Genomic DNA, 15624 nt, shown 5'->3' with positions numbered 1-15624 from the left:
TCAGGGAAATGTCGGCGGCTCTGTCGATCCCTTTGGAATCCGACTCTAAGAAGTCCCAGGCTTTCCTGGACACCCTGGACTTCGAACAACCTCCCAAAGAATTTCTAAAGTTACCCGTCCATGACATCTTACGGGAAACTTTTTACAAAAACTGGGAAAATCCTCTCACGGTACCGGGTGCCCCTCGAAAACTGGATAGTTTATACAGGGTCATTCCTATCCCGGGGTTCGACAAACCTCAACTACCCCATAAATCCCTTCTAGTGGAGTCCACCTTGAAGAAAACCCAGGGCTCCAGTGTTTATGCCTCCACCCCTCCTGGCAGAGAGGGCAGAACAATGGATAAATTTGGCAAGCGCCTTTATCAGAATTCCATGCTTGCCAACAGGGCTAATAATTACACCTTCCACTTCTCCTTCTATATGAAGCATTTGGTGCAACAACTCTTCTCCTTACAAAAGTACATCCCTGAGCGTAAGATCCCGGTTTTTCAACAACAAATCTCCAGTTTGCTCCAACTCCGGAAATTTATGGTGCGATCCATTTATGACTCTTTTGAGCTGACCTCTCGAGCATCTGCCATGGCTGTTGCCATGAGGCGCTTGGCCTGGCTGAGAGTTTCTGACCTCGACATTAATCACCAAGACCGCCTGGCTAACGCACCTTGTCTTGGTGATGAACTATTCGGGGAGTCCCTGGACTCAACTACCCAGAAACTTTCAGCGCACAAGACCAGGTGGGATACCCTAATCAAACCTAAAAAGAAGACTCTACCTGCTCGCCCCTACAAACAGCAGTCTTCCTACCAACGCAGGTTCTCGGCCAGACCTCTCAACCCGCCTCAGTAACAACAGCCTCGCCGGCCTCGTCAGCAGCACCAAACTCAGGCACGTTTACAGTCTCACCAACCTGCCAAGCCTCTCCCACAGTCAAAACCATCTCAGCCCTTTTGACTCTTTTCTCCAGGGCATAGCCAGTCTCCCGCCATCATTGCCTCTTCCTCAGCCAATAGGAGGCCGCCTTCAACTCTTCCTCAACCGTTGGGAGGTCATTACATCAGACCTGTGGGTCCTCAACATCATTCGCCACGGCTACTCTCTCAACTTCCAGACTCTTCCACCAGACAATCCTCCCATAGAGTCTGTTTCTCACTCCTCTCAATCCCCCCTCCTCCTGAGGGAGGTCCAATCCCTTCTTCTTCTCAATGCCATCGAAGAGGTACACCCAGACCAAAGGGGTCAGGGATTCTACTCCCGCTACTTCCTGGTTCCCAAGAAGACAGGAGACCTCCGTCCCATCCTCGATCTTCGGAACCTCAACAAGTGTCTGGTCAAGGAAATATTCAGGATGCTCTCCCTTGCCACGCTTTACCCTCTTCTCTCTCATCACGACTGGCTATGTTCCCTAGACCTCAAAGAGGCCTACACTCACATTCCAATCCATCTGACTTCACGTCGCTACCTCCAATTTCAGGTACATCACCACCACTAACAGTACAAAGTGCTACCCTTTGGCCTCGCATCATCGCCCAGGGTGTTCACCAAGTGCCTTATTGTGGTGGCGGCCTTCCTCAGGTCTCACAACCTCCAGGTGTTCCCATACTTGGACGATTGGTTGGTGAAAGCTCCTACGTCTCCGCTTGTGCTACAAGCCACTCAACACACCATCTCTTTCCTCCATCTCCTGGGGTTCGAGATCAACTACCCCAAGTCACATCTCCTTCCCACACAGCGACTTCAGTTCATTGGTGCCGTCCTCGACACCACTCTGATGAGGGCGTTTCTCCCCTCAGACCGCCAACGAACCCTGCTCCATCTCTGCCGTCAGGTGCTCCTTTGTCGCTCTATTCCTGCTGGGCAAATGATGGTCCTCCTGGGCCACATGGCCTCGACAGTCCATGTGCTTCCTCTGGCACGACTCCACCTCAGGACACCTCAATGGACTCTAGCCAACCAATGGTCACAGACCATGGATCCTCTTTCTCATCCCATCTCTGTGACATCGTCTCTTCAGCAATCTCTTCAATGGTGGTTGAACTCCTCAAATCTTTCCAGGGGTCTACTCTTTCATCTACCCCCTCACTCCATGATCATAACCACAGATGCCTCCCCCTATGCATGGGGAGCTCACATGGGAGATCTTCGCACCCAGGGACTCTGGACCCCTCAGGAGCGTCAACATCGCATCAACTTCCTGGAACTCAGGTCCATGTTCTATGCTCTCAAGGCCTTCCAGCACCTTCTCTATCCTCAGGTTCTTCTCCTGTGCACAGACAACCAAGTCGCCATGTACTACATAAACAAGCAAGGCGGCACCGGATCTCCCCACCTCTGTCAGGAGGCCATCCGCATCTGGACCTGGGCCACAGCCCGCAGTCTCTTCCTCAAGGCCGTCTATATCCAGGGCGAACAGAACTCTCTGGCCGACAACCTCAGCCGCATCCTTCAACCTCACGAGTGGGCCTTGGATCCTCCCACACTCCACTCCATCTTTGCTCTCTGGGGCACTCCTCAGGTGGACCTCTTTGCAGCTCCTCACAACCATCAGCTGCCCCAGTTCTGCTCCAGACTCTACTCTCCTCATCGTCTGACCCCGGATGAATTCCTGCTCGACTGGACGGATCGGTTCCTCTATGCCTTTCCTCCACTGCCTCTAATGTTGCGGACGCTATTCAAACTCCGCAGAGACAGAGCCACCATGATTCTCATCGCTCCTCGGTGGCCTCGCCAACACTGGTTCTCCCTCCTGCTCCAGCTCAGCTCCAGGGAGCCCATTCCTCTTCCTGTGTTTCCTACTCTACTTACGCAGCAGCATCAGTCTCTACTACATCCCAACCTGTCATCGCTCCACCTGACAGCTTGGTTTCTCTCGGGCTGACCTCTCCAGAGAATCTGTCTCAGCCTGTCCGTTGCATTTTGGATGCCTCCAGGAAACCAGCCACCCTCCAATGTTACCATCAGAAGTGGACCAGGTTCTCCTCTTGGTGTCTCCTGCATCACCACGACCCCACCTCGTTGGCGGTGGAAACTGTACTGGACTATTTGCTCTCTCTGTCCGACGCTGGCCTCAAGTCTACCTCAATCAGAGTCCACCTCAGTGCCATCACTGCGTTTCATGAGCCTATCCTCGGAAAACCTCTCATGGCTCATCCACTGGTTTCCCGGTTCATGAGAGGCCTCTTCAATGTCAAACCACCTCTGAAGCCTCCTCCAGTCGTCTGGGACCTGAATGTGGTTTTATCAGCCCTCATGAAACCTCCATTTGAGCCTCTTGCCACTACTTCACTCAGATTTCTGACGTGGAAGGTGCTTTACCTCATTGCCATCACCTCTGCCAGGAGGGTTAGTGAGCTGCATGCACTGGTGACCGACCCACCTTTTACTATTTTTCACCATGACAAGGTGGTTCTGCGTACCCACCCTAAATTCCTTCCCAAGGTGGTCTCGGACTTCCACCTCAACCAGTCCATTGTATTGCCTGTCTTTTTCCCTAAACCCCATGCTCATCCTGGGGAACAGGCGTTACACACGCTAGACTGTAAGCGGGCCCTTGCATACTACCTGGACCATACCAGGGCTCACCGCTCTTCACCTCAACTCTTTTTGTCCTTTGACCCCAACCGTCTGGGGCACCCTGTTTCTAAACGGACACTTTCTAACTGGCTTGCTGCCTGCATTGCGTTCTGTTATGCTCGGGCTGGTCTCTCACTGGAAGGTGCTGTCACGGCCCACAGGGTCAGAGCTATGGCTGCTTCTGTGGCTTTCCTCCGATCCATACCCATCGAGGAAATCTGCAAGGCTGCCACTTGGTCCTCAGTTCACACATTCACTACTCACTATTTTCTGGATGCCTTCTCCAGACGGAATGGACACTTCGGCCAATCTGTGTTACAAAATTTATTTTCCTAATGGCCAACCATCCCTCCTCCCTCTCTGTTAGCTTGGAGGTCACCCATGCGTTAAGAATATGCTGCCTGCTTGTCCTGGGATAAAGCACAGTTACTTACCGTAACAGGTGTTATCCAGGGACAGCAGGCAGATATTCTTACGACCCACCCACCTCCCCGGGTTGGCTTCTTAGCTGGCTTATCTTAACTGGGGACCACGCTCTCCTCCGTCGGGCGGGAAGGCACTCGCGCATGTGCGGTGCGGCCATCTAGAACTTTCTAGTTAAAAGTGTCCGTACCGGGGCTCCGTCGGTGACGTCACCCATGCGTTAAGAATATCTGCCTGCTGTCCCTGGATAACACCTGTTACGGTAAGTAACTGTGCTTTACAAAAAGCTGAGTCTTCATGACATTTCTTGCCTACTTCCATCTATTGCCTGTACAAATAGAATCTTTCCTTACGTGAAAATAGATACAAATAGCTGCATTTTAAATATTTTTTTATTATTATTATAAATTCTTTATTCATTTTTAAATCAAACAAGTGCACAAATATATATCATAAATTGATTCCAATATAGCACTATAAAATCTAACACATAAAGTCTAATAGACCATTAATGATAAAACCCTACCCGCCCACCCTTCATCAATTATTCTATATAAACATATTTTTTTTTAATTTCAATCCATCAGCACACAGATGTAATTGCCCAATCAATGCATTCCACATTTTAACACCTGCCACACAAAAAGCAGCTGCTCTAGTCTCAGCATATCGTGCTTTAGTCCACAGTTCTTCAATCGCCGGTCCGCAGAAAATTCCTGCCGGTCCGCACAGGACCGGCGAGATGGACGCCATTAAATTTCCTGCCCCGGTGGTGTTCGGAAATCTTCTGTTCCTCCCAGCCTCGGGCGATCAAGACAAGCTGCCGACGTCGGGCATTCCCTCTGTGAGCCTCGCCTATGCGGAAACAGGAAGTTGAAACAAAATAGGCGGGACTCAGAGAGGGAAGGTCCCGACATTGGCAGCCTGTCTTGATCGCTGCCCCTGCTGAGTCGCCGAAGAGGGCCGCGGGGAAAATGCAGGCAGAGAGGAGATGGTCAGCGTGCGCGGGGAGGTCAGCGTGTCGATTGGGGCCATTAGCAGCGTTTGAGCTGAGAGTCTGCCCACGTGCAGGATGCGGTGGGTAGGGGCCTCCGGCTCGTCTTGAGCAGCAGGGCCTGCGGTGCAAAGCTGTTTTTGCCGGCTTGGGGGGGGGGGGGGTCGCAAATGTGCAGGGCACAGCAGTAGTAAGATCATGGGGAGCCTTCAACAGTGGCTGTCTCTTCTCCTAGCAGCTCTGTACTTACCAGGGCAGTGATTCACTTTGGCAACTTCCCCTTTCCTCAGAGGACCCAAGGCTGCCTAAGGAAATCACTGCTGCAGGCAAGTATTGAGAGCTGCTGGAAGGAGAGGAAGCTACTGTTGGAGGCTGGGAAGCTGATGGATAAAGGGAGAGCTGCTACTGCACCTGGAGAGAGGTAGAAAGAGAGATGCTGCTGGGAGGGGAAGAGGGAAAGAGATGGGAAGAGAGCTACTGTTGGATAGGGGGGAGGAGGGAAGGGAGAAGGTAAAAAGGAAGGAAACAGCTGGCAGGGAGATTAGAGGAGGGAAAGGGGAGAGACAGGAATGAGAAAGTAGAGAGAAATTGATGCTGGAAAGGGGGTCAGCAGAGAAATAAGAGAGGGATAAAGATGCTAGATCTGGTGTAGGAGAGATAAAAATGAAGAAAACAGTGAAGCTGGAATGAATGATGTAAAAAGGAGAGAGGAGGCACAGGCTGGATGGAAAGGGGAGAGGGGCAGATACACATGGAAGGGGGAGAGGCCAGACATTGGATGGAATGGGCAGATGCTGGAAGGAAGAGTGGAAAGAAGATGAAAGCAGAGACCACAAAAGGTAGGAAAAAATCATTTTATTTCTATTTTGTCATTACAATATATCAGATTTGAAATATATATCCTGCTAGAGACATAACTGGGGACTGCAAAGCCTAACACTATTCCTATCATGTGTGACTGCAGTATTCTGTTAGCATGATATTTCTGTGTAGCATCCTATATAATAAAAAGCTAGCCGCGCATGCGCAGTCCTATTTGCGTGTTCCGTGCGCTGTAGGTCTGTGGCCGCAGGAATGCGCATGCGCGAGTCCCCAGCCTTCTCTCTGACTATGGACCCACAAAGCCGCCGCCGCGGCTCCTCTCTCATCTTCCGACACAACTGCAGCTCATGAGAGGAGCCGCGGGGGCGCCTTTGAAAATGGCTCCCTTGCGGCGCTTTACAGAGAGTCTGACCACGGACCCACAAAGCCACCGCCACAGCTCCTCTCTCATCGACCCACAAAGCCACCGCCGCGGCTCCTCTCTCATCTTCCAACGCAACTGCAGCGCATGAGAGGAGCCGCGGGGGCGCCTTTGAAAACGGCTCCCTTCTCCGAGTGCCCACCCCCTCCTCCTTTTTTTGCGATCCATCGAGCGGCTCCCCAGCCTTCTTCCACCACCTACCGAGCCCCCAGCCCTGTTTTCAGCTCCTCCTGCATGGGCCTAAACCAAAAAAGGAGGCGGGACTCTTTCCCACCTGAAACACTACGCCCGCTGCTCACAAAAACAAAACTCCCCCGACAGATATTCTCCAAGTGCCCACCCCCTCCTCCTTTTTTTGCGATCCATCCGTAACCAGGTAACCGACAATAACCGACGCAACTGTCTGAAAGTCCAATTACACATTAAGACAGGGGAAACTCAGAAGAAAGCAGGTACAATTGAAAACAAGGCAGAGGGGAAAGTGCTACGGCAATGGCAGGCCTCCGATTTCGACGCGGCTCCTTTTAACATTGGTGGAGCTGCACTGCACCTGATGGAGGGAGGGAAGGAAAGGTGGTTGTGCGCTGTTGAGCCCCTCTTTGCCCTCAGACCCTCTCCTAACTCACTATCTGCGCATTGTGCATGCTCACTCCTGTCTCAGACCACTGGGGGGAGGTGCCTGTCTTCAGCTGCCAGGATGGAGGGAGGGAAGAAGAAAGAAGGGGCCCTGGCAAGCGAGTTATCAAAAGCCAACCATAGCCTGGGACCCCTACATGATATGAATAATGACCAGACAACAAAAGGTAAGAAAAATAATTGTATTTTCTGTTTTGTGATTACAATATGTCAGATTTGAAATGTGTCTTGAGGGGGAGGGGCTGCCGCTGCGAAGGGCTTTGGTGGGGGAGCCAGCCAGACCGCGAGTGTGGGGCCGTTGTAAGCGCGGATTGGTCAAGGAGCCGCCCGCAAACAGCTTTGCTCTGGGGGGGAAGACAGAAGGGGCCATGGAGAGACAGGGAGAGGGTTAGGGGGGAGGGGTGTGCTGGGGGGGAGACAGAAGGGGCCATGGAGAGATAGGGAAAGGGGGCTGCTTTGGGGGGAGGGGTGCTGGGGACAGACAGCTTTGCTCTGGGGGGGAAGACAGAAGAGGGCCATGGAGAGACATTTGGGGGGAGGTGGGTGCTGGGGGCAGACAGCTTTGCTCGGGGGGGAGGGGGAGACAGAAGGATACAGACAGCGGCCAAGGAGAGAGAGATAAAGAAACACAGACAGACAGACACATCTATTCTAGCACCCGTTAATGTAACGGGCTTAAAGACTAGTTCTGTAATAATTTGGCTTGTTCAGTTTTCTTGATAGTAGAGGGGATATATATGAAGGGGAGGGGAGACAGGGGTTTTGTTGGTCCTTGCTCTGAATATTTATATTTATAAAATGACAATTGTACAGAATATTGTTTCTTTTTATACTTTAATAAAAGACGTTCAATATAAAATCATAACTGAGGCTTGTGCAGATGGGATTAGATGGTTTGTGGGGACCGAGCTTGCGGAGACGGGGCGAAAATGTGTTTTTTTATTTCGGTCTTAGTAGTTTGCCGGTCCACAAAATAATTCTTTTATTTCTGCCGGTCCACGGGTGTAAAAAGGTTGAAGAACACTGCTTTAGTCGATGTTTCTGAACGCAGTGCTCTACCAGGACAATATAACATCAGCAACTGCTTAAAATATAAAAGTATTGCTTAAAATTTAATGGTATTGGTGAATAGGTATGCCACCTCTATTTTTATATACCGTATTTTCACGCATATAACGCGCGCGTTATACGCGTTTTTACCTACCGCGCATACCCCTCGCGCGTTATATGCGTGAGCGCGGTATACCAAAGTTTTAAAACATAGTTCCCACCCCGCCCGACGCCCGATTCACCCCCCCAGCAGGACCGCTCGCACCCCCACCCCGAACGACCGCTCGCACGCGCTCCCACCCGCACCCGCATCCACGATCGGAGCAAGAGGGAGCCCAAGCCCTCTTGCCCGGCCGACTCCCCGACGTCCGATACATCCCCCCCCCCCGGCAGGACCACTCGCACCCCCACCCCGAACGACCGCTCGCACGCGCTCCCACCCACACCCGCATCCACGATCGGAGCAAGAGGGAGCCCAAGCCCTCTTGCCCGGCCGACTCCCCGACGTCCGATACATCCCCCCCCCCCGGCAGGACATAGCAAGCTCTTGAAGGACTACCGTATTTTCACGCAAATAACACGCACCCGTATAAAACGCGCACACGAATATAGCGCGCAGAAATCACGATGATTTGCACAAAAACTTTGATATACCGCGCTCACGGGTATACCGCGCATGCTGCCCGACGCTCCTTTCGCCCGCCCTGACTTTCCGTGCGCTGTCCCGACTCTCCGTTCACCCCCCCTGACTTCCGTGCACTGTCCCCCCTTGAAGGTCTGTCCCCATCCTGAAAGCCTGATGCCCCCCCCCCGACGTCCGATACATCCCTCCCCCCCCCCCCCGAAGGACCGCCGACTCCCCAACAATATCGGGCCAGGAGGGAGCCCAAATCCTCCTGGCCACGGCGACCCCCTAACCCCACCCCGCACTACATTACGGGCAGGAGGGATCCCAGGCCCTCCTGCCCTCGATGCAAACCCCCCTCCCCCCCAAGAACCTCCGACCGCCCCCCAGCCGACCCGCGATCCCCCTGGCGACCCCCACGACCCCCCCACCCCCCTTCCCCGTACCTTTGGTAGTTGGGCCAGAAGGGAGCCCAAACCCTCCTGGCCACGGCGACCCCCTAACCCCACCCCGCACTACATTACGGGCAGGAGGGATCCCAGGCCCTCCTGCCCCCGACGCAAACCCCCCTCCCCCCCAAGAACCTCCGACCGCCCCCCAGCCGACCCGCGATCCCCCTGGCGACCCCCACGACCCCCCCACCCCCCTTCCCCGTACCTTTGGTAGTTGGGCCAGAAGGGAGCCCAAACCCTCCTGGCCACGGCGACCCCCTAACCCCACCCCGCACTACATTACGGGCAGGAGGGATCCCAGGTCCTCCTGCCCTCGACGCAAACCCCCCTCCCCCCCAAGAACCTCCGACCGCCCCCCAGCTGACCCGCGATCCCCCTGGCGACCCCCACGACCCCCCCACCCCCCTTCCCCGTACCTTTAGTAGTTGGCCGGACAGACGGGAGCCAAACCCGCCTGTCCGGCAGGCAGCCAACGAAGGAATGAGGCCGGATTGGCCCATCCATCCTAAAGCTCCGCCTACTGGTGGGGCCTAAGGCGCGTGGGCCAATCAGAATAGGCCCTGGAGCCTTAGGTCCCACCTGGGGGCGCGGCCTGAGGCACATGGGCCCAATGTGCCTATTCTGATTGGCCCACGCGCCTTAGGCCCCACCAGTAGGCGGAGCTTTAGGATGGATGGGCCAATCCGGCCTCATTCCTTCGTTGGCTGCCTGCCGGACAGGCGGGTTTGGCTCCCGTCTGTCCGGCCAACTACTAAAGGTACGGGGAAGGGGGGTGGGGGGGTCGTGGGGGGCGCCAGGGGGATCGCGGGTCGGCTGGGGGGCGGTCGGAGGTTCTTGGGGGGGAGGGGGGTTTGCGTCGAGGGCGGGAGGGCCTGGGATCCCTCCTGCCCGTAATGTAGTGCGGGGTGGGGTTAGGGGGTCGCCGTGGCCAGGAGGGTTTGGGCTCCCTTCTGGCCCAACTACCAAAGGTACGGGGAAGGGGGGTGGGGGGGTCGTGGGGGTCGCCAGGGGGATCGCGGGTCGGCTGGGGGGCGGTCGGAGGTTCTTGGGGGGGAGGGGGGTTTGCGTCGAGGGCAGGAGGGCCTGGGATCCCTCCTGCCCGTAATGTAGTGCGGGGTGGGGTTAGGGGGTCGCCGTGGCCAGGAGGATTTGGGCTCCCTCCTGGCCCGATATTGTTGGGGAGTCGGCGGTCCTTCGGGGGGGGGGGGGGAGGGATGTATCGGACGTCGGGGGGGGGGCATCAGGCTTTCAGGATGGGGACAGACCTTCAAGGGGGGACAGTGCACGGAAGTCAGGGGGGGTGAACGGAGAGTCGGGACAGCGCACGGAAAGTCAGGGCGGGCGAAAGGAGCGTCGGGCAGCATGCGCGGTATACCCGTGAGCGCGGTATATCAAAGTTTTTGTGCAAATCATCGTGATTTCTGCGCGCTATATTCGTGTGCGCGTTTTATACGGGTGCGTGTTATTTGCGTGAAAATACGGTAGTCCTTCAAGAGCTTGCTATGTCTGCATGCATTTTGTCTCAAGAGAGCATGCAGAAGTGTAAAATAGCCCTCTGTTAACTGTGCTACATGTGCATGCACTACTACATCCTGCAGAGACTTGAGAAAGAAAGTAGTATAATAATCTATAGCCCAATAATGACTGTTCTATGTGTGTATATGTATATATTTATTATTATTATTATTTTATTTTTTTTTAGGGGAACATGCAGCGCTGTAAACTTGTGATAGATCAAATCAGTGAGGCACGAGATTCCATGCTGAAAGTTCTAGATCACAAGGACCGTGTCCTAAAACTTCTGAATAAGAATGGAACTATCAAAAAAGTATCAAAGTTAAAGCGGAAGGAAAAGGCATGAGATCTAAGGACAGAGGAATCATGGGGAACAGACACTGGGATAGGGGGTAATGTATTTTTTTTTTTTTTAAATGGTGCATCCAAAGACAAGTTACCAAGTACTGAAAAGCAAGGAGAACAGTAAAAAAGGCAAAAAGGACATTTGCGGTCTAAGAGTGCCAATCGACCAGATATCCAACAACCCTTCGTATGGATACAAGTCTCATCCTCTTTCTTTAATGCTCTAATTTTGAGCACCTTGTAACAGGAGTGGAATGTAGACTACAACACTGATAATGAGCATTCAGTGCTTTTTTCACAACTTTGCCCTGTCTAGGATGGGGTGTATTTATCGTGGAGTGCCAGGCCAGCAGGCACATATTTCGGAGCACCTTGCCTCTAAAGTAGTAAGGGCACTATCTTATCTGTTTCAGTTTTGTTTGTAACCCAGAACTGTGTGTATTGTGTACTCTTCACCACAATTGGTTGGAAATGGTTCAGAATTACTAGCTTTTATTATAAATGTGTTAAGAGCCATTTCCCAGAGGTAATGAGTCTATGTAGTCTTTTGAATTTGTCTCTCAGATTTGTGCTATGTTGGACTCGGAACAGTGCAGTACTAACATAGGTGATGTGATGCTGTTGTGTGTGGGTGTTGGTATGCGTGTGTGTATATATCTTTATCACATCTGGAAACCAAGAATAAAAGACTTGAAGGTTTTTTTTGTACAAGTGACACTGCACTAAAACTGCATGACGGTTTTTTTTGTAAAAAAAAAAAAAAAAAGTGCATATTTCATACATGCATCATCTACTGTTGAATAAAATTGTGTACATAGTTGTAGTAGCTATGTCAACAAGAACGAAGAGTAATGACCTACTTGTTTATGTTTTAAGATGTAGTAGGAGAGGTGAAAACCAGCTCTGTAGGTTGTAAAGTTTTCCTATATTCATAGACGGAGATTTTTTTCTGTACCTTTAGCATACATGCTGTTTGCTCTCTTAATAGCATTCTCTGACACTGCCATTAGTGATGTAAAATCCTTGGTGGCAGTTTATGGATGTATTTATTTATTCAGTTCTGTATATCATTCTCCCAAGGGATCTCAGAACAGTTTACATGAATTTATTCAGGTACTGAAGAATTTTTCATCTGTCCTAGTTGACTCACAATCTATCTAATGTACCTGGGGCAATGAGGGAATTAGGTGACTTGTCCAGGGTCACAAGGAGCAGTGTGGATTTGAACCCATAGCCCCAGGGTGCCGAGACCTCTGCACCACACTCTCACTGTACTGTACTATTGTACTACTGTACTGTACTGTACTGTACTACTGTATTGTATGTAGTATAAAGATAGACATAGCAGTCTGGACGATCAAATGGCTGGACATAGAAGTAGACGATTTTCGAAAAAATAAAAATTTGGAAGTATAGGTGGAAACACCCTCCAAGGATTCAAGACAAAGTTGGACAAGTTCCTTCTGAACCAGAACATATGCAGGTAAGGCTAGTCTCAGTTAGGGCACTGGTCTTTGACCTAAGGGCTGCTGTGGGAGCACGATGGACCACTGGTCTGACCCAGCAGCGGCAATTCTTATGTCCTTATGTTCTCATTGTGGTGTAGTGTCAGATTGAGCACAGTGCGGATGAATAACATGCTACTACACCACAATGAGAACATAAGAATTGCCGCTGCTGGGTCAGACCAGTGGTCCATTGTGCTCCCATGGCGGCCCTTAGGTCAAAGACCAGTGCCCTAACTGAAACTAGCCTTACCTGCATACGTTCTGGTTCAGAAGGAACTTGTCTATCTTTGTCTTGAATCTCTGGAGGGTGTTTTCACCTATAACAGCCTCCAGAAGAGTGTTCCAGTTTTCTACCCCTCTCTGGGTGAAGAAGAACTTCCTTTCGTTTGTACGGAATCTATCCCCTTTTAACTTTAGAGTGCGCTCTAGTTCTCTCTACCTTGAGAGGGTGAACAACCTGTCTTTATCTATTAAGTCTATTCCCTTCATTATCTTGAATGTTTTGATCATGTCCCCTCTCATTCTCCTCTTTTCAAGGTAGAAGAAGCCTAGTTTTTCTAATATCTCACTGTACGGCAACTCCTCCAGCCCCTTAATCATTTTAGTCAGTCTTCTCTGGACCCTTTTGAGTAGTACTGTGTCCTTTTTCATGTACAGCGACCAGTGCTGGATGCAGTATTCCAGGTGGGGGGCGTACCATGGCCCGGTACAGCGGCATGATAACCTTTTCCGATCTGTTCGTGATCCCCATCTTAATCATTCCTAGCATTCCGTTCGCCTTTATCGCCACCGCTGCACATTGCGCGGATGGCTTCATTGACTTGTCGACCAGTACTCCCAAGTCTCTTTCCTGGGGGGTTTCTCAGACTACTGCACTGGACATCCTGTATTCGTGTATAAGCTTTTTGTTACCGACATGCATCACTTTATACTTATCCACGTTATATCTCATTTGCCATGAGGAACCTACCTGACAATTTGCATCATTTCATTCTCGAAACTACTTTTTTTCATCCTGTTGTACTTGTCCAGATCAATAGATTGTATCCCCCTACCAGCAGATGGAGATGAAAAGCTGAACTGAACCAGTGATATCACTAGTGTAAGGGTGGTGCAGCCTGGAACTCAGTATTTCTTTTTTTTTTTTTATTTATAATCATTTATCTTACTCGTTCATAGAACAAACTTATAAATGATAATGGAAAATAAAGCAAATATCCTTTCTATTTAGAAACACAAGGAAAACTACAAAAAATTTAGTCCACTAATCACCAAACCAAGATACAAGGAAATAAAATAATAGAAAAAAATTAAGTAATCTAATCTGATTACATAAGACAGACAAGATTAACACAGCCAATCTAACAGCATTTTACTATCATGTAGGTTAATTCAAAGGTACATCTTTTTCCTTCATTCACAACAATAAATTCTAGCAATTTCTTGGGTTCAAAGAAAGCACGATTAGCTGCATTTAATGATACTGGGAACCTACAAGAAAAATTTAAAACAAAAGATCCACCCAAGGAGAGAACTTCAGGCCTCAAGGATAAGAATCATCTCTAAATAAATTGATCTTAAAATAATTCTCTCTAGCTCTTCTGGCTATCACAAGCTAAATCAGGAAAAATTTGAATTTTAGAACCCCCAAAAAACTGTTCCATATGTTGAAAGTACAGACAAAATCTATTATTTCTATATAATTCTAAGGCAAATGTCAGTAACATGGTGGTACTCTCAGTTATAACTTCCAATGAGTTCTCCAAAAATTCAGTGAGATCTAACCCAGATTGAGTTCTATCAGTGGAACTTCTTGAAATACCGAACAGGTAGAGGGGCATAATGAAAACAAATATCTGTCTGTTTTGGGCCTAAGGCACTAGTCACCCAAAGTTGGCAGCTTCCAAAGTCTATTCTTGAAAAATACTTCCAAATTTTTATTTTTTCGAAAATCGTCTACTTCTATGTCCAGCCATTTGATCGTCCAGACTGCTATGTCTATCTTTATACTACATTCTCGTCCAAGTCCCAAACGCTTAGAACAATACCTTTTGCATGTGGGAGGGGCCAGCAAAGTGATGGACTGGCCACCCAGACATGACAAAATTGTAATGGGGCACCTTACAGGGCACTGCTGTGAACTTCACAAAAAGGGTGTCACATAAACATCTCACCACAACTCTCTTGCAGGTCATGGTGAGCCCCCCCCAAACACCACGAAAACCTACTATCTACCACCCCAATAGCCCTTATGGCTGCAGGTGCCACCTATATGGCAGTACAGTAGGGTTTGGGTTTTTTTTGGTGGACTCATATTTTCCATCATGAATGTAGTGGTTAGAGTAGCTTATAGGCCTAGGTCCTCCTCTCTATGGTTCACTAGCCCAAACCCCCAGGCTACTTAAGAGACCTCTGTGTAGCTCTACTAGGCTTTCCTATGCCAGGTGGTGATGTTCTGGAGGCAGGTATGTACGTTTTTATTCCGATTTTTATGGCGGTATGTGGGGGGTCTGTGATCACTGTGTGTGGGAGGGGGAGGGGGGAGTCTGTACTTTGTGTCTGCAGTGGTTATCTGGGCACTTTGGATAACTTCTGGGCACTTAGACCTATTTTTAGATCGTCTAAGTCACAACATATAAGTTCTGTCCAGGCTGCTTCATAAAACTTTCAGTTATCCCTGCAGTACAACTAAGTCTAGGTTGACCCACATCCCGCCCACACCACTCCTTCAAAAATTCACCTTTCTTTAGCAACAGCAGCAGATGAATTCAGAGACTAGTGGGATAGTACACATCGACCAGCAGGTAGAGATAGAGAACTGATTAACAGGTGGTCGTCTTGGATGGAACGTCTCCTGCAGCTTCAGTATGCTCTATCTCCCAGCAGGTCATGGTCGCTATTCTAATAACTCCTGAATTCTGGCTGTCTATGGTCATCTGCTCTCCTGTTGTGAATTCTCTTCAGTGAGAAAGGGGTGTTCGGATGAACGGTGCCGACTTTAGAGGTTACACCTGGGCCCCCCCAGGTCCCTGCCTCACCCTCCTCTTAGAGCCAGTATTTCTTCTTTCCCTTAAAAAAAAAAAATAAAGGAAATGGGGAGCTTCCAAATTTGAGTAGCTGTCTTTTACTTTGTAAGCAGTCTACAGCTACTACTCTCTTCAAAACTTCCTGTGTGGAGCGGTTTTGTCATTTCAGGTAAGACTCCTGTTATTTTGTTCTGTTAATTGGGTTTCTTACTAGTTGGCCGGCGGTTCTTAGTGT

The 15624-nt window shown here is 50.2% G+C and overlaps 1 protein-coding gene across 4 annotated transcripts in view; it reads left to right on the top strand.

Moving 5' to 3' along the window:
• SAP130 (Sin3A associated protein 130) overlaps positions 1-11695 on the top strand; it is a 239210-nt gene extending 227515 nt beyond the window's left edge. For all 4 annotated transcript variants that reach the window (XM_033958364.1, XM_033958365.1, XM_033958367.1 and 1 more), the window contains one exon: positions 10698-11695. In XM_033958364.1, coding sequence (XP_033814255.1) covers positions 10698-10856 — 159 coding nt within the window. In that variant the 3' untranslated portion in view covers positions 10857-11695. The remainder of the gene's footprint in view (positions 1-10697) is intronic.
• Positions 11696-15624: the final 3929 nt, after the last annotated feature.

The sequence above is a fragment of the Geotrypetes seraphini genome, chromosome 9 (assembly GCF_902459505.1).
Source record: "Geotrypetes seraphini chromosome 9, aGeoSer1.1, whole genome shotgun sequence".
In the NCBI taxonomy this organism is placed as follows: Eukaryota; Metazoa; Chordata; class Amphibia; order Gymnophiona; family Dermophiidae; genus Geotrypetes; species Geotrypetes seraphini.
This window is presented reverse-complemented; position numbering and strand designations above follow the sequence as displayed.